This window comes from Diprion similis, chromosome 14 (genome assembly GCF_021155765.1).
Source record: "Diprion similis isolate iyDipSimi1 chromosome 14, iyDipSimi1.1, whole genome shotgun sequence".
Lineage (NCBI taxonomy): Eukaryota > Metazoa > Arthropoda > Insecta > Hymenoptera > Diprionidae > Diprion > Diprion similis.
The window spans coordinates 4,829,777-4,857,363 of NC_060118.1; the positions used below are offsets into that span (position 1 = coordinate 4,829,777).

The 27,587-nt window shown below is 36.9% G+C and overlaps 1 protein-coding gene across 1 annotated transcript in view; it reads left to right on the plus strand.

Annotated features, from left to right (window-relative positions):
• Window positions 1–27,587, plus strand: part of LOC124414918 (ALK tyrosine kinase receptor-like) — a 42,349-nt gene that overhangs the window by 6,449 nt on the left and 8,313 nt on the right. Inside the window, exons 3-17 of the mRNA XM_046896088.1 lie at window positions 11,669–11,675; window positions 12,162–12,723; window positions 12,803–12,998; window positions 13,858–13,985; window positions 14,884–15,009; window positions 16,116–16,271; window positions 16,376–16,506; window positions 19,563–19,729; window positions 22,055–22,149; window positions 22,494–22,589; window positions 22,891–23,092; window positions 24,460–24,607; window positions 25,994–26,143; window positions 26,929–27,085; window positions 27,274–27,459. Of these exons, the coding sequence (XP_046752044.1) occupies window positions 12,366–12,723; window positions 12,803–12,998; window positions 13,858–13,985; window positions 14,884–15,009; window positions 16,116–16,271; window positions 16,376–16,506; window positions 19,563–19,729; window positions 22,055–22,149; window positions 22,494–22,589; window positions 22,891–23,092; window positions 24,460–24,607; window positions 25,994–26,143; window positions 26,929–27,085; window positions 27,274–27,459 (2,296 nt within the window). The 5' untranslated portion in view covers window positions 11,669–11,675; window positions 12,162–12,365. The remainder of the gene's footprint in view (window positions 1–11,668; window positions 11,676–12,161; window positions 12,724–12,802; window positions 12,999–13,857; window positions 13,986–14,883; window positions 15,010–16,115; window positions 16,272–16,375; window positions 16,507–19,562; window positions 19,730–22,054; window positions 22,150–22,493; window positions 22,590–22,890; window positions 23,093–24,459; window positions 24,608–25,993; window positions 26,144–26,928; window positions 27,086–27,273; window positions 27,460–27,587) is intronic.

Consider the following 27,587-nt stretch of genomic DNA (forward strand, 5'->3'; position numbering starts at 1 on the left):
CAAGTTTCGCGCTTCATTCTTTTTCGGAAAAGAAATTTAATATTGAGGCAGTAGAAATGAATGCTGAAACCGTTTTGTTATCCATCGCGGCTGTGTGGATCAAATGGAAGGTGGTTAAATAACTGAGACGGAGAGAAATTATGCGCTGCAAATTGTTAGCATTAATCTTCATTTACGATAATTTGGAATCAGAAAAAGATTGTAATAACCGTAAAACAGACTGTGGTTCGTGACCCGCTTCCCACTAAAACTCGACTGCAAATCGCTTTACGGTACCTAGCATCAGATGGTAGTATGATTTCTATCTCCTATGCCTTTCGGATTGGACACAATACTGCTTCCAAAATTGTAGCAGAAAGTTGTACCGAGATATGGAATTATTTGAAAAATTCAGTATTCTTGACGCCGAATACAGATAATTGGAAAACTGTAGTTGACAGCTTTCAAGAAAAATGGAACTTCCTTAATTGCATAGGGGCTATTGACGGCTATTTGTTTAATCTAGGCGTTTAAACACTTTTTGGGTTCCACATACATACATACATACACTGGAGGTGGGTTTGACAAATCACAATTGCCGCTAGTGTACACGGAATGGAATGTCCGGAACGCCTCTGATTGGTGAGTAAAGAAAAGTAACATTTCCGTCCGGAACGAATTCCGGACCGTGGGACGGCACCCTAACTGGAACTTGCGTGACGTCCGAACGGTATTCGACGAATATTCCTTAAGTTTGTTACTAGATATTATCGCGAAAGTTCAGCTAGACTTCGATTAATCAATAATGTGAAATGGAAAACGTTGACTAATTCGTGTAATTGAATCGACGATTTGAAGGAATTCATTAATAATGATCATTTCAAGGACAACTTACCTTTGTTGCTCGTACTGATGTAAAATTGCAACAGGTAGATTTGTGGAGCAGCGCAGGATCAGGTAGTTGATTGGTACACGTTTAAATAAAAATGAAGGTTCTCTGATTTTTAAATGTAATTGAACGTTTATTAAACTCACGTTGATTAGCACTACAATAGCGAATAGCAATTACGTAAGACTGCTAACACTTGGTTCAAAGAGAAATATACTCTGAAGTAGAGTGACAGAGTAATAAGAGAAATTTGATCCTATGCTCCAGTGCAATTTTTGGTGACAGATTTCTTAGATTGAGCGTTGACTGAAGAATATCTTCAGTCAACGGATTGAGTCGCCAGCGATGATTTTCGGGAGTTAGCTGGACCGTGATTGGTTCCGATCAAGGTGACCTATTTAAATATCTCAGATGTTACCTTATATGGTTTGCTTTGCGTATCCCGGCTAACTTCTAGCTTGCTACCAAAGCTTGTCTTGGTAGGTTTTATAATATTGAATAATTTTGATGTCGGATATTTTCGCTGATGGCTTCATGTATGTACATACATACATCTATAGTTAAAAGTATTCTTATTATTGGATAGGCAACAGTTAAGTAATCGGTTACTATGATGGATTACAGAATTCAGAAGTTGTATGAAAAAATATCGCGCAAAGGTGTACAAGATCGAACATATGTTCAGGGTGTATTGTGTGCAATTATCTATGGCAATGTTTTGCGGGGCTGCTTTACTTTTGGGGTTTATTCTTAGTATTTAATATTTGATATTAAAGGTAATGTAATATTGGCTGATAGGTTTTTCATCTACGATTGAATATATCCCTCAAGGCTCCGTAACGTTGCTAGTGCGGCCAGTGCTGTGCACCGATTCAGTTCTAAGGCTGACAGTGCTGCCTCTACTTGTAAATCCCAACACATTTCAGTATTCTCAGCATAGCACTGTATTGCATATATGTATACATTTGTGCATCATTGATGTAAAGCAAAAGTCGGAATAACAAGCTGAATAGAGCTGTAACAAATGACGATGGCAGTGATTTGATATTTGTAAAGCTTGAAAATAAATGATCATGGACGCCGCCATATGTATTACTGGATCTGCACTATCTCACTGCTGACAGTCTCGACAGTCGGAAGTCAGTAATTCCCTAGGACCAATGTCCAGCGAACTGGTAATACGTTTTCAGTCGCGTCGCCGAGTCAGCCTTACTGAAAAATATTGTAGAACGGAAATCTAAGTACTGACAATACTGTCAGTCAATTTTCGAACACGGCCTAAGTGATAGATAAAAAGCAAATTTTGTCAAACACGATAACGTGTATTTATTTACCCCTTATAAATTGATGTAAACAATTATACAGTTTTTGGGCAGATCGTTGAAAAGATTAAATTTGCACTTTACTCGATCGCTTTCATTGTGAAATATCGAAATGTGATCGAAATACATGAATATAGTACACCGTATCCCTGCATACGTGGCGATCTGCGTGGCCATTCATTGAACTACGAAATTGGCCTGAAAATAAAATTCTCCCGCACCACCATACAATTGGGATAGTTTCAAAACTGCATACAAGACCGCGGGCCCATCACGCCGACGGTGTGGGAGTTCCTCGACCCGTCTATGCGACGATGATCAGTTTCATATGATACAAATAGGCACGCGCGCTGTCTCCAACATAGGATATACAGACTAATTACGACTGAAGTTATAAGTAAATAAGATACATGTTGTACGTACACACAAATAAAATTAAACTTTTCACTACCGGTCGGATGACCGTATATACACCTGAAGTCAGCTTTCAAATCGTAATTCTGAAACGTGTTTCTTTCAAAACGTTTCAATTCCAATGGATTCTGGAACTCGACAGTAACGAATTCCCATATTTATTATTAGAACGTCTCTTCATTTCTCTATTTCTCTGCGTCTCGGTCTATTTCGACAGCGTTACTAACGCGCGGGATACAATTACGTTATACCGTTACAAAACTACACATAATAATCCCAATAACATGAAGATACTATATCGTTTTTCACCTGTTAAGCGTGCATTGTAAAATGGATCTTGATGACAAAGTTGAACATCTGAATTTGTAGAAATAAAATTTGTGAAATAAATCAATAGATATTAACAGGCCAATTGCGGAACAAAACGTTCAGGCTATAAAGTATCTTACAAATATATTCATCCAGATCACAATAAGAAAATATCAAAAGTTCAAAGAAATAAAATGTAACCCAGATCATGCAGCGTGATGGTTAAACGACTTTTCTGTAATAATGCAGAAATTGCGACGGCGCGTAGACATCGAGTGCGTTTATCCTTGGATGCTGGAGCTTGGACCGCGACAGCAACCCCTTCCTTCTTGTCAAGAGCCAGAGGGGCGCAGTCGCGAGTCCCTCGTCGTAGTCTAGAGGGGCGGAGTCCTTGAATTTCGCCAATAACAGATCGCGTTGCTGTTTAGGAAGCTCCCCAAATATCTTGTACGACGAAAACGCGAGACATGAGAGTATAGCTTGGTTTAGTCCGGTCTTTCTCGCTGTTAGGTATCTCGGGGCGTAGGCCCGATAATATATTCCACCAAGGTTGCAAAACATCACTTGCCCGGTAATTGCGATCAAAGTATTTTTTCCCAATTTCGCGATAAATCACATCGACGGCTTAATCTAATGGTCAGTGACGTCGCGTTACATGGTGTATAGTGCCACATTGTAGCGTTACGTTATCTTTTTTACACAGGCCAATTTATTCCACAACACATTTGTCTTTGAGTTAAGGCATTCGTGCTCAGTGCAGCTAAACGTTTCCAATTGACCGGGAAGCGAGATTCAAGTTTATATTTTATACGTCTGTTATAACGGTTGTACGGTTGCCGTCTGATCTTTATTGAATAAGTGCTCAGCTTTCAACATCGAGTGATACCGTGTGACGTCCTTTTATATTATATCATCGTTCCACTCTTGAGATTGGATAAGTTTTGTGCATTACCTACAATCAACATCCACTGTCGCTCCCGGTGATACAACGGGCAAATCAACATCGTCTTATGGGGATTCTCCATTGTTTCCACTCACATTTGAAGGTGGGATCGTATACCTTTCTACGTACTTAAAATATTTTATGAAATGTGCCTGAAACGTTTAAAACCGTACGGCAATTGGAACGTTCCCGCAGTCATAACAAAATTCCTCAAATACCTCGATCTTCTCGAAATACTTTAACTGAAAGGTTTTTAAGGATATTGGAAAGATTTTTTAAACATTATACAGTATACTTTAAATAATGTGCGATAAGTGCATCGGATGTAAAATAGAACATGATAAACTGATGTAAGGGTCTTGGAATGAATTAAATTTATGAAATTGCTTGAAGTAACATTATGAATTTGGGTAAAAAAATGTTCTATCTAATTGTAACTGAGCACGGCACAGCGCATGAGGACAGTGATGACATAGTTCCTTACTGAAAATATTCATGTGTTGAATCATAAAATGTTTTTAAAGAATTCCGTTTTTATTTCATTACACGATTTATCTTGTAAATTTGAAAAAATATACAAGGAATAATATAAAAAATTACAAAAGCACGAATCGTCAAATATAATAATTCAAAAATAATGTACTTCACTGTATAGTTGCTTAAAACTCACACGAAATTACACGCTGAATTCTGTCAAAACATTTTATGACTCAATATATGAACATTTTTAGTAGGGTTGTATACAACACCGTTGCTGTAGACACTTCGGCGTATAAAATAGGCATCTTCGTATTTACATGATGTACTGTACATATTTTTGAGAGTATCTATCTTTCAATCCGTATCATATATATAATACGTTGCAATTGTAATATTTTTTTACATGAAACAGGTATATTGACTTTCTTTATATTTTGCAGTGATAATATTTCGATCATATTCTAACGTAGAATTCAACCTATTATTTGTCATAAAATAAAAATTTGTTCACAACGCTCCGTAACACATGATCCTCACTTCGATTTACTTAAAAAATTATAAAAAAATGGTGGTATACTTCATTATTGCGGACATTACAATCTGCGAGTAACCTGCACTTTCAGGCATTCATTCATAACAACTCTCTAAGGGTTGTGATTTAATTGCTGCATAATTGATCTGACGCAGTACAAACGTTAATTGCAAGTCAAGTACGACGTGAAAATACATATATTTTAATAGGTAGAATTTCATATACAGATACACAGTATTTTTATGTCCCCGGTAACGTGTTATTGAATTATATGCATTATTTATAATCCGGATCACGTTGTTGTTAAATGTTCGACACATGTTATATATGCAAGTCAATATTGGATTGGGTTCAAGAAAAATATTCTAAGTAAATACGGAAAGAAGTTAATTTGTTCCTATCACATATTTTGAAGGGTAGGATAGATATTTGTTTCATAATGAGCAATGCTTTCCGCTGTCGTATACGATTAGATGTAAATACCACAATAATACAACTTCTTAATCTAAAATTAGAAATATCATCTTTGAATACATATGAAGGTTACGAAATCTTGGGTGTTTCGGTCATTTACCAAAAAACAATTTTTATTATTAGACGTTTCAGTCGTGCATGGCCGGCCATCTTCAGTAATATAAGATAAGGAGTAACAATACCAAAAATTAGGAATCTTCCACGTGGTTTTGGTTACACAAGTGAGTTAGGGAGGTTATGTTTTCTACTTTTAATTCAATACAATATAAAATTGACAACAACAATAGACTCTAAATTATATTAAAAACAAGCTTAATATATGAAGTGAGAGTTTTTAAAGGTTCAATGGCTATAAATTGGAAAACAACCATTAATTACTTGCAAAATTAGACTTCTAGTAGCGCATCGAGATGTTGTAGGTAAGCTTTTCGCGCCTTTGTACATCCGATGCGCTAATAGAAGTCTAATTTTGTACGCTTGATCGTAGTGTAATGAATCAGATTTGATCTGCACTCTCGACTCAACGTTTTATTCAGCCACAGACAACACTAAAAAGTTCTCGTATGTAATCGCAACAAAACGATAAACTTTCAAAAAACGATAACCTATGAGAAAAATAACCAAACATTCGTAGTAGTTTCGGATAGAATTTCACGTCTTCGAATCTGTTACAGCAGTTGTTCGAATTGTTGATTACCGTTTTGTTGGTTGCAATTTGAGAATCGCGGGTTCTTGAGACCGCTGATTACGATTCTGAATTTAAAATTTGGGAATTCAAAACTGCAGATGAAATATGGTGCTATTACATATGCCTTAACCAGTTATACTACCTATATACTGAACATGTTTCGATCTTGAACAAACGCGGTGGCTCGGATGGTGGGGTAGAAATTCTATAAATTGTGGGGCTCGGAACTTATCCTCATAATGACGATTTTTTTTTCATTTGTCGATTCCTACAAATTGTCAATAATTTAACTAGACATAATTATAAGTAAGCAATTTTTACCCCGGTAGTTGAGGGGTTAAAGCCAGTCAGCAATTTTCAAATATCGATATTTTTCTTAATTTTATTGTCGTAATGTACATAATAGGATGATCTTAATTTTTTTTTTTTGCAAATTTTAATGTTAGATAGTCGTAGATCGGCTTTAAATAGCAATAAATCATTCCATAGGAGGCCCTGAGTCTTCCTGGAGGCCTTTTTTGTACTTAATTCTAGAATGTAAATCCACACACATCTTCTTCCTATACAATCCAAAATAACAACGATTCGAACTTCAACGAAGTTAAAAAAAATAGTTGAAAATACGACGTTACATAGCTTGAAAAATGATTAAAAAATAATGTACTAAATTGAAATATTCACGACTCGTGTGGAATATACGATCTACAGCGAGACTAAGGGCTGAGAATAAAACTCTGAAAAAATGAGAGAGCAATTTTTCTCTAAATTTGGAGCCGATTTACGACCATCTCACATAATCTTCCATTTAATGACCACCCTAGTACATATAGTCAAGTATATACACAGAAAATTTGATGTCGATCTGACAAATATTCTCAAAGTTACACGCACATGTGCAAGGACACCCAGAACTATGTGTAAAGTGCTTTTGAAACTTTGAACGCATTTTTCTCAAAACTATGTTTGCAAAATCAACGAGCAGGATTTCTCGGTAACGGATGAACCGATCAGTCTCAAATTTTTACACAAGCTTCATGAATATATTTGGCAGTCCGGAATCGAAGTTTTTTTCTCGCTGGTAAATATTTTCCATTTCATAAACAAATTAAGGCGACAATTTTTATGGAAAATCGATTTTTTTTTTTAAGAGCTGCCGTTTCGTTCAAAATTAATATTTTATTCCTTCGATTAAAAACCAGATATTATCTAATATTAACTAAATCTTTTTTGCTTTTCATTTCGGATGATCCGGTCCAGAGATATCTCGCTTACCGCAAGACGCCTTTTTTTTAGAGTTGCTCCCGAAGATCGGGAAATTATTTTTACAAATAAAAAATATTAGAATGGAGGTTAAATGTTACCCCAATATGTGTATGAATTTTTACATCAATAAATTGAAATGTCTCTTCGATAAACATTCTTGAAAAATCGCTTTTTTCGCCCTCCTGACTGGGTATAACCCCTTAAGGGTAAAACTACATTGATGAACATTAGATCTAACGCAGATTTCATGACATTTAAGGAAATCTAATTAGATGTACGTAAAAATTGAGATCTACGTACATTCTACGGTTTCAATCTACGTAGATATAACATATTTTATGCAGGGAGTGGCGGGATCGGCTCCGCATAGCACCTTGTGAAATCGAGGTTGCGTACCCGCCGTCCATGCTGTATCTGCGCACCGGCTTGCATATATAGAGATATAGATATGCCGTACTACGGACCAGGCCGCGGAGACCAGAAGCGTCCCCCACTATCTCCGACCACGCGGCAAACCGATCAATAAATGCGAGATGGTGAGGACTGTTGCTTAAATCGAAGGCCGTAATTTGAGATGAATTTATCATGCGTCTGTTAAAAGTCTTGTCTGCAAAAATCTTCCCCGGAAACCATCAGAGGAAATCATTGGAATTTGACACGGGATCGTATGTAGATATCCATATTTTAAGTTGGGAATTCCAAATGGTTCCACACATGGGAGTAAAAGTCCCCCATATGAAGTTTTACCTTCTGAAGCATACGTTTTTCCTGGAAGTCAAATTCCTTGAAACTGGAAACCGGGTCAAATCTGAGAAATTTTCAAAATTCAAAATGGCGAATCCAATATGAGCGAATAGAATCAATTTTTGAATTGTTAGTCTGCCATATTGGATCCTCCAACTTGAATTTTGAAATTCTGAAGTTGGATTCGTTTTCAGCGACCCCGAAAACGCTGAGTTATCAAATGTCAGGCGAATTGGATCGATTTTTATATTTTCAGTCCGTCATATTGGATCCGCTATTTTGACGTCGGATTCGTTATCAACGACCCCAAAATCCTAAGATTACCGAGTTCTAGTTTTTTGGTTTCCATAACCTTCCCACAATTACAGTTACTCTGTAAAAACAGGTATTTCCGATATCCTGTGCGTTTATAGTGCCCACTATATTCGCAGAATCATTAAAATCCATCTTCAAACATCAACATTGACATCTTAGAAGTCTAATTATGCATAAAAAAGTTTTAAAAAAATGCAGCGATATCTCAAAAACTGAATATAAATCTTCAAATCGAAAAAGGTGTCTCATATAAAGGGTTAACGTTTCCATTGGTAGTCCTGTAAGATGGAATCTCTGCATTCTTTGCGATTATTTGGGAATAAGTTTGAATTTTTTTTTATGGGGAATATTTCTTCAGTTATGCGTACAAAATACGATCTCTAAAAAATTCTGCTGGATTGAGTTCACAGTATGAGATGACGATATTTGACCAATTTTCATTTTAAACGAGAGGTCTCTTCTACGGATGGTAGGATTCGATTAAACGATGAAAAAATATACGTGTTGTTTCACAGAAAAAATATAGTAATCGAGAAGAAAACAGTTGAAAAATCGTGAACCGTTCTATCGCTATTTCTGTCAGTTAAAGCAGTGTTATATGCTAATTATAGTGAACACGGACGAAACAATATCCTTACTATGGAATAAAAATGATTCTGAAGGAATTCGAAAAAGGCTGAGATCAGAAGTTTAAGAAAAGGTTTTAACAATCCAAAAACGAAATTGTTGACGAACAACTGTTGTATAGAACTTATACAAAAAACTTTTCATTTACTCTGAAAATAGCAACTTGAAAATATGATCTCACACGATCTCTATGCTTGGTGAACGAAATAAATCCAAAAACATTATAATCGGGTCAAAAATACCACAGTTTAATAGTTCTGATCGTTCTAATTATAAAACCTTGCCTCAAATTGTTGATATTTTAGCTTGTGTTATTCGAGTTTGTTTAAAAATATCTCTATTATACAGTAAGGATCTTGTTTCATTCGTGTACACCATCATCGGCACAAATGACACTGCTGGAGATTTTTTGAATATTTTTTTTCTTTTCCTACGTTTTGCCATAGATGGTACGGTCCTTTTTGTGTATCCTCTATTTTCAGATGTATCCCAGTGAATCAGGAGAACGAGAAACCCTGTATATCGAGTTGACTGTCAATACGTATGTTGTAATTACAAGATCTGAGTATAATATCAAATTAGCTGAAGTTATGCTCGTTCGCTATTTCGTTTGGTTGTCAATAGATATTAACCTTTAGACGGTCGGGGTTCGAGAGTTAAAATCGCCCTTGAAAGCTGCCCAAATTAGTGTCTGGTATCATGTATCGACTTTTGTAAAATTGTATAACATTACTAAAATTCCATGAAAATGTGACCCTGGGAGTTTTCGGGGTGGCTGATAAAAATCTGGGGTCAGATTTGATAAATTACACCCCCCCTCCCCTCCCCCCACTCCACCCCCTCCTTTCGAAAGTCTTCATTTTTTGGAACTCCCGAAATTTAATCTTTTAAGAAGTACGGCGTGATGGTCACTATGGATTGGGAAAGGCGGACCGGCGAGGCATGTCCGCGTACGTCAATACTATATTTTTCAAAATTGATCCCAAATTCGTGATCAGCGAACCCGAAAACCACGCAGGTCACGTTTCCACCGAGTTTCGGGAGTACCAAAAAATGGGTGATTTGAAGAGTAGGAGAGGGAGTAGTAGAGGGGTAGGGTGTATGAATTTATCAAATCTGACCCCAAATTCGTAATCAGCGACCCCAAAAACCCCAGGATTTTGTTTACAAAAAAAAAATACTGATTTTCCTCCAGAGCCGATGTATCGGTTTTCCCCTCCTCTCGACGTTAAACGTTGAGAAGATGTACTATTATTTGTAGCTTACAATTGTTATTCACAAACATACAAAATGGGTCTATCGCAACAAGTAAGCTTGTGGAGTTTGTTTTCATTAGCACTACAGAAGCGTATAGTCATCATGTAGGAATTGATCCATTCATATCGGAAGTACTTGTGAAATTCTGCAAAGCCACCCCCAAAAAAAATTTGAACAGCGGATAACAATATCTATTATTAGTCTCTTAGTTGAAATTTTGATCACAAGAGATTCCTATGTCATCTTTTGGATTTTGTAATTGCTTCATGTCCCTTGCTGATTAATTGACCTTTTGTGCTTTGACACTGAGTTGATGGATTTCAAAACCGTTCGTGGAATATTTCTCGAGTCATGGGAAAAAGAAATGTTTAGGAACCTGTCTATCGACAATCGGTAACTTTCTGTTCATCCACTTGAGATACAGGAGTTTTAATTAGTCATTATTTTAACTACTGGTCAAGAGTATAAATGGTCAATATGGCCTTCGTGACAAAACACCAAGGCAGAGTGTGAGGAGATGTGTTCTACGTGGCAGAATATTCTGATTTCACAGTATTTTGTACTTTTTTTCGTGATGTAATGTAAAGGTGCGTTTACTCTTGCCATGTTTTGGAAAGTTAGGAATTTTTTCCATGGTATGATTAATTTTATACTTGATGGTCATTTTTGACAATTATAATATTTATCCCATTTGATTCATTCTTTTTTGGGGTATTAAAATAACTCACTACACGAAAAGTTTAAGCATATTTTTACCTGAAAATGCAAAAAAATTAAACATTATGCATGTAATATAAAAAAAATGACAAAACAAGGAAAAAAAGAGTGCCACTATAGTGGCTTCTGTAACTGAAAGGGGTAAGATATCTTATACATCGTCGTATAAGAAACGTAGGTGACCGACAAAGTTGGTTTTTATTTATTTTTAATACGGCGCTGCTGTGCGAAAATTTTGAAAAAATTCTGAATGGTAATCGTAGAGAGATGTTTAAGAAAAAAAAATGTCTAGTGTTCCACTTCTCAATAACCGTATGATACCATAAAGCTAATTTACGTTATTTTATATTTTGCTTTTCGGATCAAGTTTCGACCAAATTCTTGAACTTTTTTTCTATGTGTACTTGTAATAGCTATTAGCGAGTTTCTTTTTTTGCTAACAACGTTATAAGTTGTCACAAACAGATATCCAGGTAGAACAAAAATTATCCATAGAAAAGTTACGTGACAGATTTTTTCCAAGCACTCGATTTTACATCCAAATTTCATTCAAATAGAGTCAGTAGATTTTCCGGAATTGTGAATATAAAATTTACTGCGTAAACGCAGATATTTTTTTGTACTAATTGGCATTTTTCACCGAGATAACTAACTTGCCGTTCCTATTTTTAGTAGAAAACAAAAAATAAGGGAATTTATTATACTCACGCTGTAGATGAAACGTTGAGTTTTTACTAGATCTCGATGCTTTACTGTCTAGAGAATTACCTCCGAACATTTTTGAATAGACGTCCGGGTATATGTGTGTGTGTGCTCAATTTTGAGTCCCACGACATCTGGTGGACGAATTAACGAACGTGATTTAGTTCCAATCGAAGAAGTTTTTCTTAACCTAAAACTTGGAACTAATTAGATGTTGGATATGATTGATTCAGTAGTTTTTGAGTTATTCGATACCAACGTCAAGAAAAAAAAAAATCATATCCCGAAGGTGAATCAACGGATTTTTTATGATTTTTGTGTCAATCAACGCAGCTTTTCTCAATTCAGAAATGACTAAATTTCGGAATTCATCGGTCTCTTGGTTTTTAAGTTATTTGAATAGGAGAATTTAAAACATTAAAAACAAGGTCACTCAAATTAACCACTTGTTTTATTTTTGTTACAGAATACTTCAGCAGCTGAAGTTAAGCGATTGCAGTGAAAAGATATTGTGAATGTTTCAATGTCACTTCGAAATTCATAATAAGTTATTTAAAAGTTGAGGTGAAGTGGTGCCCAAAAAATTACATTAATATAACATTAACAACTAAATGGAAACCTAGTCATCTTAAAGTTGGCAAACTTCGGAAAGAAAACGATATCGTAAAATGGGTCTGACTAAATATTTGGAATAATCAAAAATAGAAGTAATGTGCAACGCGCGGACGGAGTTAATTTACCTAACCAATTCATTAAGGACCGTTTTAAAAAACCATCGTGACAGAAGGACGAGACCAATCAGCGATGCTCCTCTCCCAGTATTGCTCAGTTTTTTTTTACTCCTCACCTTTTCGTATTGCACTCATGTCGAAGGTACTCCCAGACTTTCGGGAGGAATTAGAAAACTTCAGACACTTCTCAACTCGGCCCCACCACCCTTTTTGGGTCACTGTGATTTTGAGGACACCTGCGATTGGTCGTGGAACATGACGAATGGATTCCGCAAAGTTTCGGCCTCCGAAACATCTCCGTTCGGCCCCGAGACAGATGCTAGCAAACTGCCAAATGGTAGCTATTCTTATTGTTGTTTTTTAGGCTCGGGCACATTTGATATTGATGATGACCATAATTGTTTTCTTCATAACAGGACATTTTTTGTGGCTCAGAGGACAGGGAAAGGGTCATATTTGGTCTAAGTTGATTCCAAGAACAGGAAGTAAGTGCCTTCTTGAGTTGGCGTTGCATCAAGTACAAATGCTCAATGGTATCATAAGTCTCGTTATAGAAACAAGTAATCATACGAGCGTCGTCTCTGTCGAACGATCTGGAAATAATCTTGCCAAGTAAGTGATGATGAAGATGTTTGTTTTCGAAAATATTTTCATAACTTCTCGATTATGCTTTTAAGGTATTACTTTCCACCGAAACGTTGATCCTGTAGCATGTCGCTGGATGCTAGGCAAGATACGGAATTACGTGTTCGAAGTTGAAATTTTGAGAATTAATATCTGGAGATTGGTACAGCCAAGCTCACTTAGATTTTGATAGTTCATGTAAAACATTATAACAAATGTATTTTTTTTTTAGGACGATTGTCAGAAAATGCATTTGGCAGGAACTACCTTAAAAGTGATTAATTGTCAAATGGAGTCGAAGTTAATTACTTTAAAAATGTGTTTTCATCTTACAAAACAAATACATGAGACTTTTTAAGGACGAATCAAAAGTTAGAAATAAAAAAAATAAAAAAATAGAAATTTTTCAGTAGCGTTATTTGTGCATATGGTGGTGAAAACGAATGATATACAATAAGTTTCTACTATATAATAAGAATTTATCTAAAAAAAATTTGAGTAACACAAGGTGAGACATCAATAACTTTAGCAAAGGTTTTACAATTCGAACCTTAAAAGTCACTAATCTACGGGGTTTTTGATCCAATTCTAAGATTTTGGGCTTATTTTTCTCGCTGATCAGGTTTCCACAAATTCTCTACAGCATTCCGTTAATAAGATACGAAAACTTAAAAATCGACCATTTCCAAATTTCGTAGGGAGCTAAATGATCGTGTGCCTAATTGTAAGTCGAGTATCGAATGAATAGAATGAGTTTCGAGACTAGATTGCTAGAATAAAATCAATCTTTTTCATGCCATAGCAATATTTGTTGAATAAGAGCTTAATGAAATTGGTATTTTAACAGATGGGAAAAGACTCGTTTCAACTTGGGTATTATTACTCAGCCATATCGAGTCGTGTTGGAAATGACAACGCCATCCCCAAATTCCAGTATCGCTGTTGATAATATTCGGCTTTCCGACTGCTTTCCAGGTTAGTACACATATGAAAATAGAGTTAGAAGCATATATGTATAAAGGAGACATGGGTAAGAAGGGTCCCTTGAGGTCATGTAGTACTCCTACTTTTATCGACCGAGCAAATTCACCCTTTATCTTCCTATATTAAATGAACAAACAAATGCGCCGCGCCGTCGAAATTTGAACCCTTTCCGTCTAATTGCGTATTTAGTATCGGAGGAAAAAGCGTGAGTTTGCTCGGTCGGTAAGGGTAGATGAACTGCATTACCTTAAGGGAGGAATAATGTTAGATCATCTACATATAGTATGGACTACGCTATGGAGGCTAGCATAGACTACGCTTAGGCCGGTAGAATATGGCCGGCTGGTAGAAAGAGATAGCAGCCGGTGAAGGTCAATCTCCGTCTCTTTATATTCAAGAGCGTAGCAATATGATTTTGGCGCGCACTGACCACATTTTGGCTCTGAAGCATGAGATTTATTCTTTCAGTCCATTTTATTTTATGAAAAAAAATAACTGAAAAATATTGAAGATTTGAATACATTTTACATTAAAAATTTCAATCGCCCACCGGCACGTGTTAATATTATTCGACAATTTTTATATTTACATGGGATTTTTCTTTCTATAATATGTACATATTTTCGGGGCAAGTCTATAAAATACCAAAATAACCAAGATAACGACAAAAAGTGTGTAAGACTTGGCAAGAACGCACACAGCACATACTTTTTCATTGACATATCAGGAACGTCACGTATCATGGTCATAAGAGCTTAGAAGTAGTATCGTTGAAATTTGCAGCATGTATGCATGATTATGCTGCATTTCTAGACATTGCGAAGTTGCAGCCTTAGGCCATTTCTGTGTAATCGTAGTTGAATCAAACTCTTGGTCATATTTGTTTCAGAATCATTTGGTGGAAATTGTACGGATGATATGTTCCGTTGTAATAACGGCTCATGTTTAAATAAATCTCGTATCTGTGACCTAACCGCAGACTGTGCATATGGCGAAGACGAGATGCTTGAGTGTGGTTAGTAACGACACATATTCAGAATTATGAACTTAAATGTCTGTAAATGGAAATTGCACATTTAAACATGGCAAGTCAACGAGATTTTTTATCTGAATCTACAAATGTTTGCCACAGACAATACAGACAGATTTTTTCTTGGAATAATATAAAAAACGCAATTACACTGTGCCTAATAATATGTACACAATGTGCAGACACTTAATTATCATTCACAATCGACTTATTGCACTGGTAGGGGTAGTGATAGGGTGGCGTGAAGTGGTAATGCAGAACAGCGTTCACAAATTGTCGGTATTGCAGTGTTGAAAGATGTGACATTTCGAGTTTCAAGACAGATTGAATAATCTAACGAACCTTGTGGAGAATGGATGAAAATGAACCTCTCATCAAAACAGTTTTGTGTACTTCCGCAATATTATTGAAAATATTTCTTTGTAGGCATTTTCTTTTTTCTTAGCATCACGAAAGATTGTTAAAGATTGGTCCCATGCCACCGGATAATTTTGTAAAATCTCAGTGATTAAGTTGTTTATGTCAGGAATATTTCACGTCAATTTTATGCGAGGATTCTGCGCGAATTTTCAAGGCATCTATTTTGATTGCTCATTGCAGTGGTTTGATTCGTGATGCAGTGCAGAAGCTTGGAGATTGCAAGGTTCTGCGCTAATTCTGCTGTTCCCACTCCCACTATCGCCTACACTAATTGATTGTGAACGCTCGCATGGTATTCGTATTTCCAAACTTCCACACTGCAGTACCACTGCACCAAGTCAATTGTGAACGATACTTTAGATTGACTCTGACACTTTCGATATTCCTAAAAATTTTATGACCCACGGTGTTGGATGAGTACCGTTTGCACTGCCACGTATAATACTATATATAGTTCAGTCGGTGCGTGGCGCAGACTCTTTTTTGTTTGCTGCTCGAACTGAGGCGCAAGCGTGCGGCCGTTATTGGAAACGGTGCTCATCCAATACCGTGGGTCGTAAAATTTCTAGGAATATAGAACGTGTCAGAATCAATCTAAGCTAGCGTACCTATCGGGCGATTTTGCATTCAACTTTCTAAATAAACTCGATATTTATTTTCTCCTGAAATAGAAAAAGTCCCGGAGATTGGGAAGTGTAATTTTGAAGACGGTTGGTGCGGATGGAGAAATGATCCTTCTCTTCCTTTGAATTGGACGCGTCACAGAGGACCCATACCAACTGAAAGAATCGGGCCCAGCTATGATCACACTTATCGTAACACATCTGGTAAGTTCAGAATCCAAAGTAATAAGGTACCTGCCAGTAAGTGGCTCTGCAGCATCTATACGCAATAAAAAAATTGATGATATTCGCGTTTATTGTAATGGCAGGGAACTACGTATACGTAAATATGTCGGGAAGCCAGCTATATGGAGATCGAGCGAGGCTAGAAAGCCCAGTGTACAATCCAACACCTCCTTACAGCAGTGATGAGAATAATCCCTACTACAAGTCCTGCCAAGTAAGTACTAACAATTTGATCCCCGATTTTTTTACCCGATTACAGAAAGAAGGGGGTTTTTGTTATAAGGTTATTTATTTGTATGGATGTTTTTTTCCTTATTTTTCCTAACGTACCGAGTGCGTTCCTTCAATATGATTGAAACTTTTGCGGATGCAAATTTCATATGTTTAGTATTTTCTAACACAAACATTTTTTCAGTAGCTGTTATTTCATAAAACCGTCAACTTTTGCGACTTTTTCCGAAATTTGACTTTTTCTAATCTCCGTTGATTTGTCTTCTTCTCTATTGACGCATTAGTCCAAATTCTGCAACGCTGTATTTAAAGTTGACTATACAAATTTTCATCGCTTTTGGAGTTATCGTCAATTATGTAATTGTAGGTATCCCAGAATTTGCGCTGGAAAAAATACTCAATGTAAAGCCACACAAATAGAATGCATTTTGAATGAAAATTAGCAAACATTGAACATCAGATGATCAGATGATCAATACATTTTTTTTCACACATGAACGTAAAGGCCGATTTTGTTACCTGCATTGAGTGTTTCCTCCCATGCAGCCTTTTCACCTTAAAAGTATTTTCTCCCAATCATTGGACGTTATAAATTGCGACCCGAATCGCTCACGACTAACATTTGAAAATAATTGCGGACAAATGGTAAAATCACCCAGACCGAAAGGTTCAAGTATACATAGTGTCTCATTTTAATCATTTTAGTCAAATATCTCGAAAACCAAAAGTGTGGGTGAGTAATGTTGCAGACAATAGTTATATTGTATGGGTCAAAGGAGGGAAAAAGATGAAGGTGTCAGATTTTTGTTTACTAAATATTATCATTCTTTTCAAGATTCGGGTCAAAATCAGGATATACTAAACAAACAGTTTGAGTTAGCACATAGACCAAATACGATTAGTATAAGAACGTGTAAGAAAACCGGGAACACAAAGGAACTCCGGCAGTAGATACAGTCAAATCGGTGCGAACAAGCAGCAAAAAGTAGCACTCTCATTCCGCGCTCTTCTTTGGGAGTGCTAATCCTTCGAACACAACATACAGCTGAGATTCCTCAGCTGACTCGGTTTCATATTCTATACTTTAATAGAAAATTTGGTTCCGTTGCTCAATTCTTTCATTCTCGTTAAAGACGTCCAAACATTCCGAGTGCGATTCTCATAGATATTAATTAGAAACCTGATAATTATTCATTACTTATTTTATGATTATTACCTATTGTTCATATTTATTTTTATATACCGCTAGCATCTTTTACTCATTTTATCGTGCTTGTTTTTCGGACCCAAAATACTTTTTGTTTGGACCTTAAGTGGCTGTTTATACGACGGTCGAAAGAAGTCAGTGGTGGGGGGGATGTGAGACTGTACACTAACGAGCCACTTAAACTCCTAGTTTTAAACTGTGCCTAGTACTCTAAACGTGTACTGTGTTGTACTCCGCGTATGCATATTCCTCGTGTTTGCATGATAAAACTTGGTTTACATAACGCGAGTATGTTTCACGCGGTTTTTCTTAGGTGTTTTCGGTACACAAAGTACCCGTTTCTACGCCGGTCGAGTGAGTCTGCGAATTGCGCATGCGCGGAGTACTGAAACGACCGCTTTTGACTCCTAGGAGTCAAAGTTGGTCATTTCTGTACGGCTCTCAGGCGCTGACGCGACAAACACAGCGAACTGATCTCACATTTAGCGACCCTAACCTCAATTTGGTGCTGCGCGAAAAACCGCGTAACATACTCTTGTTATATAAAGTATCGTGTATAACATGGAGGCAACGGTCTTTGCCTCCTTGTTATACAATGTACTATTTTACACACCTCGCGTGTTTGCAAAACTCGTCGTCGGCTCGTGCGTGCTCACCTCCGGCTCGTATTGCAAACTCGCGCTCGGCGTATAAAGACCCACTTAGCCTCCTTGATGCACAATATACTATTTTACGGCATGGGCATTGAAAAGTCCACTTTTTGTGGCAGTTTTCATTCCGTAAAGTGACGCTTTATACGGCAGCGAACAAAGTTGCGGAATAAAGTCTTTATTCCGCAGTTTTGATGCGCAGTTCGAAGTGCGCATCCCAAACTGCCGAATAAAGTAGCTTCGTCGAACAGATCGCGACGTAACCTCACTCTTCGTTTTGCTTTTCAATGCCCATACCGTAAAAAATATTGTATGTCGCATGCCCGTAAACCGTTTTTTGGCTCGGATAATTTCAGTACTCGCTTCCGGCTCGCCTTCAGCTCCTCCTGAAATCTTTATCCTTGCCAAAGAAAGCAGGCGGTTTACGGGCATGCCACATAAATAGCTATTACAATCCTAGTGGTTTATTACTTCGGTAGTAGGCACCGATATTAGGCTAAATCGATTTATTTTTGTACACTCTTAAGAGTATTTCTTTATCATTTGGTTTATAATTACTTTTTAAATCCATAGATGCATTTCATTATTATTCTGTTAATAATTTGTATTGCTACAGCCACGGAGTTGTCATTAAAACGATTTCCTGTTATTTTATTCGAACACGAGTAACTCACCATCCCATAGAAACTGAACGGGACACGAATACTCCATAGTATAAGAAATAGTCGTCTCGTCTCCATCCTCAGCACGAGGCACCTCGTGACCTACTGCCAGAATCGGTGGATTGTTTCCCATCTTGGGAAACTGTCACAACAACTCAACCAGAGTCAACATATCTTCGTCACTAAACAAAAAACTAATTCCGCAAAAGGAAAATAATACGCACGCTGGACGTAACTGCGGTTGACGCTAAAACGGGACGTTACAAGATTTTCCACAAATTTCAAATATCTAAACTCATCATGACGGACGGTTGATTTATCGATGTGTTTGGTCTCTACTCAATAAAAACTTTAACGATTTAAGAATCTGGATTCGCAGCATGTTATTATGATCTACAAAGAATTATTGACAGCTCTTATCGAACTATATCACGAAAAACTTTCTCTTATTTTAAAACGCGTTACTTATTGGAAAATATCCATTGATATGTTTTTCATGTTTTTCTTATACTATTTACAGGTGCGATTTTTTTACCACCAATATGGAAAGCAGAGTAGTGGATTAGGGTTGTACTTGGTTGAAATAAAACAGCATCAAAACATGTCTATCAGACTTTGGTGGTTGTACGGTGACCGAAGTGATGTGTGGAACAATCAGGCCATAGCCCTCCCAGAAGTCAAGCACAGGTAAAGTTATGAAGGATGGATGGCCCCATGAGGGCCTTGGCGTTGCATAAAAGTCAGAAAAAAAGGAAAATACCGTTCAAAAAATTTCCAGGGATGTTGTTTACGGCAATGATAGAGAATACAGATGAAACAACATAACTTTTATACAATAGAAATGAATCTGAGCAAATTCGAATAACATAAGTTGTGGTACCAATGAATTGAGAAAAGGTTTTATAATTAGAATGTTCAAAATGATTTGCCTTCGGTAATTTTTTTTCTGATTCTAGTGTTTTTGATAATATCGTTCGACATGAATAATTCAATCTAGAACACGAAAACGATCGCTTATATGAGCTTATAATACTGGACTTATATCAAGGACGTGTAGTATAGGCTACGCTTGGGCCGGTATAGTATGGCTGGCTGGTAGAAAGAGATAGCGACCGGTAGATGTCAATCTCCGTCTCCTTCTATTCAAGAGCGTAGCAATATGATTTAGGGCCCCTAAGGTGCTTATAAAGTCGCGTTGTACACCTCGAAAATGTGGCGAGCCAAAACTCCTATACCGCTCAAACAACCAGGATGAACCTTGGGCAATTCGTGCCTTAATTTGGCAAAAAGTGGAGCGACTTTTCAGTTTTTGAAAATTTGAAAAAATAATTTACAGATCAGTAATCATTCTCCAAAATTGGGAAAATTTTCACAGTTGCACTAAACAGATCGAACTATCCGGTATGATGCCACTCGACGCTGATGAAACGCACACTTTGAGCTCAGTCCCATAACATTTGATGGTAAAATGACGAAATGGCAACTGATCTGATTTTACGATTACAAAGAACACCGACATCTCATTTTGGCGACAGTTTTTACCAACCTTACACTGATGCCGGTAGTTTGTTACGGTGATTACACGCATACCAGTAAAAAATGTCGCCGAAATCAGATGTCAGTGTTCTTCTTAATCGAAAGTCAGATCAGCTGCCATTTCGTCATTTTTCTGTCAAATCTTATGGGACTGGGTTCAAAGTGTGTGTTTCATCAGCGTCGAGTGGCATCATACCGGACAGTTGGATCTTTTTGGTGCAACTGTGAAAATTTTTCCAATTTCGGTAAGTGATAACCGATCTGTAAAATTTTATTCAAAATTTTCAGAAAGTGAAATGTCGCTCCATTTTTTGCCAAAATAAGGCTCAAGTATCATCCTGATCACTTGACCGGTATAAGAGTTTTGGCTCGCCGCGTTTTCGAGGTGTACAACGCGACTTGATAAGCACCTTAATGCACTGGGGCAACACAAATTTTGGGGCGCGCCAGATCTTCCTACGGTATTCAGCCATTATTGTCGATTATGCGAGTGAACGGGAAATCTAAAATTCGCAACCAAATTATCAGTCCTCGAGTTAGTCAACCATAACCTGAATACAATATAAGTATGACACAAATAACTCACTTTTGGAATGATAAATCTTCTGATTTGCCCGATCTTTGTTTACAAATAAAGTATCTGTAAGCAATCGAAACACCGGTGACTAACAATTTTTTTCGTACTCGAGAATGTTTGAAGACTTATAATAACGCACCTCAAATTGTTTATTATAATACGAGGGCAACGGGGGGATCTTGTATCTATTACGTCGCCAGCGCACGCTACGCAACAATCGACACAGCCAATGAAATTCTTAGAAAGAGAGGGGAATTGACCGCCACCTCGTTCCCTCTTTGTCTAATTCTGGCGGATACTTTTCGGAGGCATTTATATTGGAATCGCGTAGTCCATACTATACGTCGTTGACTTATACCAACCTGGAGATTACATTGCTTTAGTTCGTCAACTATTTGCCAAAATTCGTTTGAAATACTGGATTGTATTAAAAATATATTCAACTAAACTCCAGCGTGCGTTTCTATAATTTAATTCTACAAAACATTTCTGCTATCACTCCGTACGTTTACAAAGCACTATGATAACTATCTTTTGTTTAAACGACAATATAAAATATTCGTATAGTTATTTCAAAATGGCGGCGATGTACCAGAATTTGACTAGATTTTCACAAAATGTAGATTCATACTTTTTTCAACAAACTTTCACGATTTTAAGCAATAACTTGAGGTGAAGAAATCGATCGATTTTGAATCAGAAATAATGTCATTAATCAATGATTCATGTTTCTATTTATTTAATTTTAGTCAATCTGTTTCAATAATATTTAATAAAGAAACGGTATACATGATACAAGTGCAACAAAAAATTTTGTTTCACACTTGGATTTACTCCTCGTATGATATGTAGAGCTTTCTAAAAGACCTACCCACAAAATGATCCAATGCATGTTCCAGGTATTTTTTATGGTTTGAGGCAAGCAGAGGGTACGGCTCAAAAGGAGCTGTAGCTATCGATGATTTTTCACTCAGTCCAGAGTGTTTTGGTGTTGGTGAGTCTTGCTGATACACAGTAATTTAGAATTCGTTTCTTTTTGAGTGATTCAACAATATTGATCGACAAGTGACAGCATCTCAGCATTTATTATACGCAGATATAAGTTTTGATAGTAAGAGATACAGCTAAATTACGTATAATTCGAATTCATTTGTTGAAATTGCAACCACTCTTAATTACAGTTGATCCGAAATCGCATGAATTGGCTTGAAACCAGTTGTTAGAAATCGTCTGAAACTTCTTGAAATTAGTTTGAAATCACTTTGAACAATTTTTTTATAATATGTAATACGTATATATTTTTTATCCTGTATTCCAAATGGAAAATCTGTTGCGCAGGAGTTCCCCCAAAGTATGCTGGAGATTTCAATTATTACACCTATGTACCACCAGATATTGAGCCCGAAAAGCACATGGATTTTGTCAATGAAACAAGTAAGTCATGTTGACTATTTTAATTGTTTGTTTCTCCAAATATTTATTGGATAAGAAAACAGTGATTCTTATAACCGTGAAGATCTTGCTGGAGGACGCTGTTTTAGATCGTCATAGAAACGAAAAGAAAATAATACAGTGGCGAGGTTAAATTTTTTGCCAACTCCACAGGTGACTCGAAGAGAGACGAAGTTTGTATTTCATACCTAATTGTAATATTGAGTAACACGATTTGTTAAATACAAATCTTTCGTGATTTGTTATACCTATACAAAAAAGTGATTGATGAAATACTTTTCAGTTATCAGAGTAACAACTTGTGGAGCACTCGGTAGATTTGGTCCAACACCAGAGCAATGTGCTGCTGAACACCAGGGAACTGATTTAGACTTACTTTACCCATCAACGATGTCAGCTACCACCATTGCACTGGGTGAAAAAATAACGATATCTCACATGAGGGGGATTCAACGGTGGACTGTACCTCGTGGTGGATATTACACGTAATTCGTTTCAATATAACACGATACAATCAGTTTTGTCGTTATAAATAAGTCGTATCATCTTTGTGGAGATATATAATTACATAGCAAGCTTAACAGAGTGTGCATGCAATAGCTTTGCTGGACTTATACTTTCAGCAAATTTTTTTGAAGTAGCACTCGAGGAGTTAACCACACATAATGTATGGTGTATGCGCACTAGGTTGATTCTTAAAAAACGTCATTTTTCAATTTCGAATGTCTCACTTTCCAAATCGGCTCCAAATAATTGAAAAATAATGCCGTAATTTGTTGAGATTTTTTTTCCCCAATTTTAATCTGTGCCCGTAAGAGGATGGATTTTCCCATTTAGCCTTTTTCAAGGGAACAGTCAACCTGCCAAATAAAGGGATTTTTATGAAATTTGATATTGCGGGGTTTCTTGGGTCGCTGATTATCAATGTGGACTCGAAATTTTGAAGTTCAAAATAACGGACCCACTATGGTAATAGCAAGTGACTTTTGGGATGTTTGTCCACCATATTGGGAACCCCACTTTAAATTCCGAAATTTCGGGGTCAGATCCGTAATCAGCAACGCAAGGAATTTCCCTACATCAAAATTCATGAAAATCTGTTTGGCAGATTTACTGTTCCGTTGAAAACAGTCAACTCGGAAAATCCACTCTATGTCGGGACGAATTAGAGTTGAGATGAAAGTCTGAAAAAATAAGAGAATCATTTCTGAACTATTTGGGTCCGATTTGGGGGGTGAAACAGTCGAATTTGAAAAAAAAACCTTTCAATGATCACCCTAAAGTACACCACTCATGAAATCTGATAAAAGAATTTAAACTCTTTGAAATCTCGTGCAGTCTTGCGAAATCACCTAAAATCAAAAATCTTTGAAATCATCTGAAATCCGTTAAAATCTTCCGAAATCTAGTTAAATCTTCTGAAATCTCTGAAATCTATGAAATCATACAAAATGCCTACAATCCTATGAAATGTTTTGAAATCTCTGAAATCCTATAATATTTTTTGAAATCATGTGAAATCCTTGTAAATCATTTTTCAATCCTCTTAAAAATTATGGGATCTTGTGTAATTCTGTGAAATCATCTAACATCTCTATCATGAAATATTCATAATCCCTGAAAACAGAGGAAGCATTTTGAAACCCTTTGAAATCTTCTGAAATTTTTCAGAATCCTTGTAAATTTTTGAAACAATACGAAATCTTTTCAAATTATGCAATCCTGAAATCTGATGTATCACAATTTTGAGAGATGGTAGGACCAAAATTGGATGAATAACTAGGTATGCCGATTCGTGTGTTTCTCTAAACTCCCCAGATTAAATCGTGATTACATTTGTGTTTTACTTCAGAATTATCGTAATGGGAGCAGCGGGAGGTAAAGGTTCGGGTCAGATGGGTAGTACTTTAGGAGCTTCGGTGAGAGCAGTTGTTGAATTGGAGAAAGGCCAGCAGCTGTACTTCATAATTGGTCAAAGCGGAACAGACGCTTGCCCAAAGGTAATTTTAATATTGGCGATGGAAAGCTTATTGTCAAATATAGAGTAAATATCAAAGCAAAATTATCGAACTACCTCCTTTTGTACCCAGCCAACTATTGTTGTATCTCTTTGAATCCAATGTACAGGTTGTTTCATTTTAATATCTCCAGGCCGATCACTCCAAAAGTAAGCAAGACACGAAATAGCCGTGTTTGTAACGTATATGCGGATTTTTCACTTTTTTTTACGCATTAAGCGGGACTAAAGTGACTGTTTTAAGACCGACAGGCTAAAAAAGAAAAATTAAAAACGCCCGCTGCTCGGCGTAGCGGGCGTTTTTAATTTTTTTTTGCCGACTATTCGAGTAGTGGGCGTTTTTAATGTACTCAAAAAAATTATCAATAATTGAGATAAGATATGTTTATGTACTCAAACCGCGTTTGAAATTGTCAATATAAAAAATCCATACGTATGTACATTACAAAAAATATGGTGTGCATCAAGGGCTGAGCAGGCTTTTTTAACCCATAATGGCGCGGCTGCCGGGGCTGGTCGATATATCGATCAGTAGTTAGGTGAGGGACTCGGAGTGAAAAATTTATTGAACTTATTTATAAATTCCTTGTCTAATAAAAGGTCAATTTGATCTGATATTTCCCCACCGCTAAAAGGTTAACCTATGTTTGCAGTAGGTACTCGTCTTTGGCTCGCAAACGCACTCCTTTGTGACGCATATTGCAATCTCCACACACGGTTTAAAAAGCCCGTTTTACGCCCTTGGTACACAATATACTAATTTCTTATCTAGGCCGTAAAGTTGAACTTTACGCCCGCGGATGATCTAACGCGCCATCCACCTAGACAACAGTACTCTGTGAAAAATTGAAAAAAGTAATGAGAAAATAAAAATAAGTCAAACAAAATTATTTATTATTGAATGAAAGTAAATTTTATTGCATATAATTCATACTGCTAAGACGCTATGACGCCAACTGTGAAGGAAAGTACACCAGCGGTCATTTTATCATGCGATGCGCGTCGGGAGAGCGTTGTATTAATTTGAATTTGAAATCATTTATTTGAATCATTTACTCCGCGTTAAATCACGGATTTTACCAACTAGTTTCTGCGCTACATTGCGTGAAATCGTTTGTTTAAATCATTTGTTTCACGTTAAATCACGCATTTTAAGAATTTATCACTTACGCCTATTCGGCGTAAAGTCTAACGTTATTTTGAACCTTTAATATTTTTTACGAAACATCTTTTTTGCATCTTGCTTAGTTTCAGAAGAATTGACGTGGGGCGATTGAACTGAAGCACCCTGTAGGGATATCCAAATTATTTGATTAATATTCTCTCTTGGAGCCCCCTGAAAATGAAATTATACGAGATATTATTTCAGAATCTTGGAGTCAAAGTTTACAGCTGCCAAAATGATGATCTACCTACAACTGGTCTAGGCTCTAGTTCCGTTTCGGTGGTACATCAAGTAAAGAAAATTGATGTGAAAGATAGCGGTGGCGGTGGTGGAGGAGCTACCTACGTTTTTACGGTAAGAATTTGAGAATATTTTTTAATTCAAAATTTGCAGTGTACGGCGTTATCGAAACAGAAGATTGTGAAAAGAGAGTCGAGATGAATTTATAGCTGCAAGTTTCAGGATCACCGTGAAAGTTAGCCGCACATTTTCTGCAATCTGCTATTAGGCTTTCTGGACTTCAAAGATTTTGATTGTTTCATAAAATTTGAACAAACGTAGACTTTTTACTTGACTAAGGTTAAGTATCTTAAGGTGCTTACAGAGACGCGTTGTACACCTCGAAAACGCGGGGATGCAAAACTCCTATAACGCTCAAGTGATCAGAGTGAAACTTGGGCAGTTAATGCCTTATTTTGGCAAAAAGTGGGACATCTTTTTAATTTTTCCAAATTTTCAAAAAATTTTACAGATTGGTTACCACCCACAGAAATTGGCCAAATTTCTACAGTTGCACTGAATGAATCGAACTCTCCAGTATGGGACTGGGCTCAAAATGTGTGTTTCATCACTGCCGAGTGGCATCATACGGGAGAGTTCGATCCGTTCAATGCAACTGTGAAAATTTGGCTGATTTCTGTGAATGGTAACCAATCTGTAAAATTTTTTTCCAAATCATGAAAAATTAAAAATACGTTCCACTTTTTGCCAAAATAAAACATTAACTGCCCAAGTTTCACTCTGATCGCTTGAGCGGTATAGGAGTTTTGCATCTCCTCGTTTTAGAGGTGTAAAACGCGTCTTTATAAGTACCTTAGCCCTGACAGGCTCATGAAAGTATGGCAATAAACTTGTTACAGTTGAAACCAGATGGAGAACAAAAACCTTTGTTGATCGCAGCAGGTGGAGGAGGTTTAGGGCATGGCCAATTTCTCGACGACGGTATTCAGAATGGAAAAGGTGCTGCGCCAAAAGGAAGATTGTCCGAATCTGGATTATCGATTTCAGCATCGGCCGGTATGTGCATTGGAACTTCGGGAATATTTCATTTACTTCAGGAAATAATTCTGTGCCAAATCACCTTCCACGATTTTCTTCCTTTTTTTTTTGAATATATTTGCTCAAAATTGCATCCTGAACATAATCCTTTTACACAACGTATTACGTCGATCTTCATACTTCAAAAATAAATTTACTTGTTTTAGGTTCTGGAGGTGGATGGAGTGGCTCGATAAATAATGGAACAAGTGTAACAACTGCAGGTACCGCGTTAATTCTAGGAGGAGTTGGAGGTGTGGCTTGTAAAAATAATAGTGCAGGCCGGGGGGACGGAGGTTTTGGAGGCGGTGGTGGAGGTTGTCTGGGTGGTGGTGGAGGTGGCGGTTATATAGGTAAGATACGATGAATATATACCTATAGGGCATTGTTAGAGACCGAATAAAACTTTAGCGTCGATATGCATCACTTTTTTCAATTTCCTTCTGCCAATTGAAACGAGTATTCACGATTTGTTCCAAGT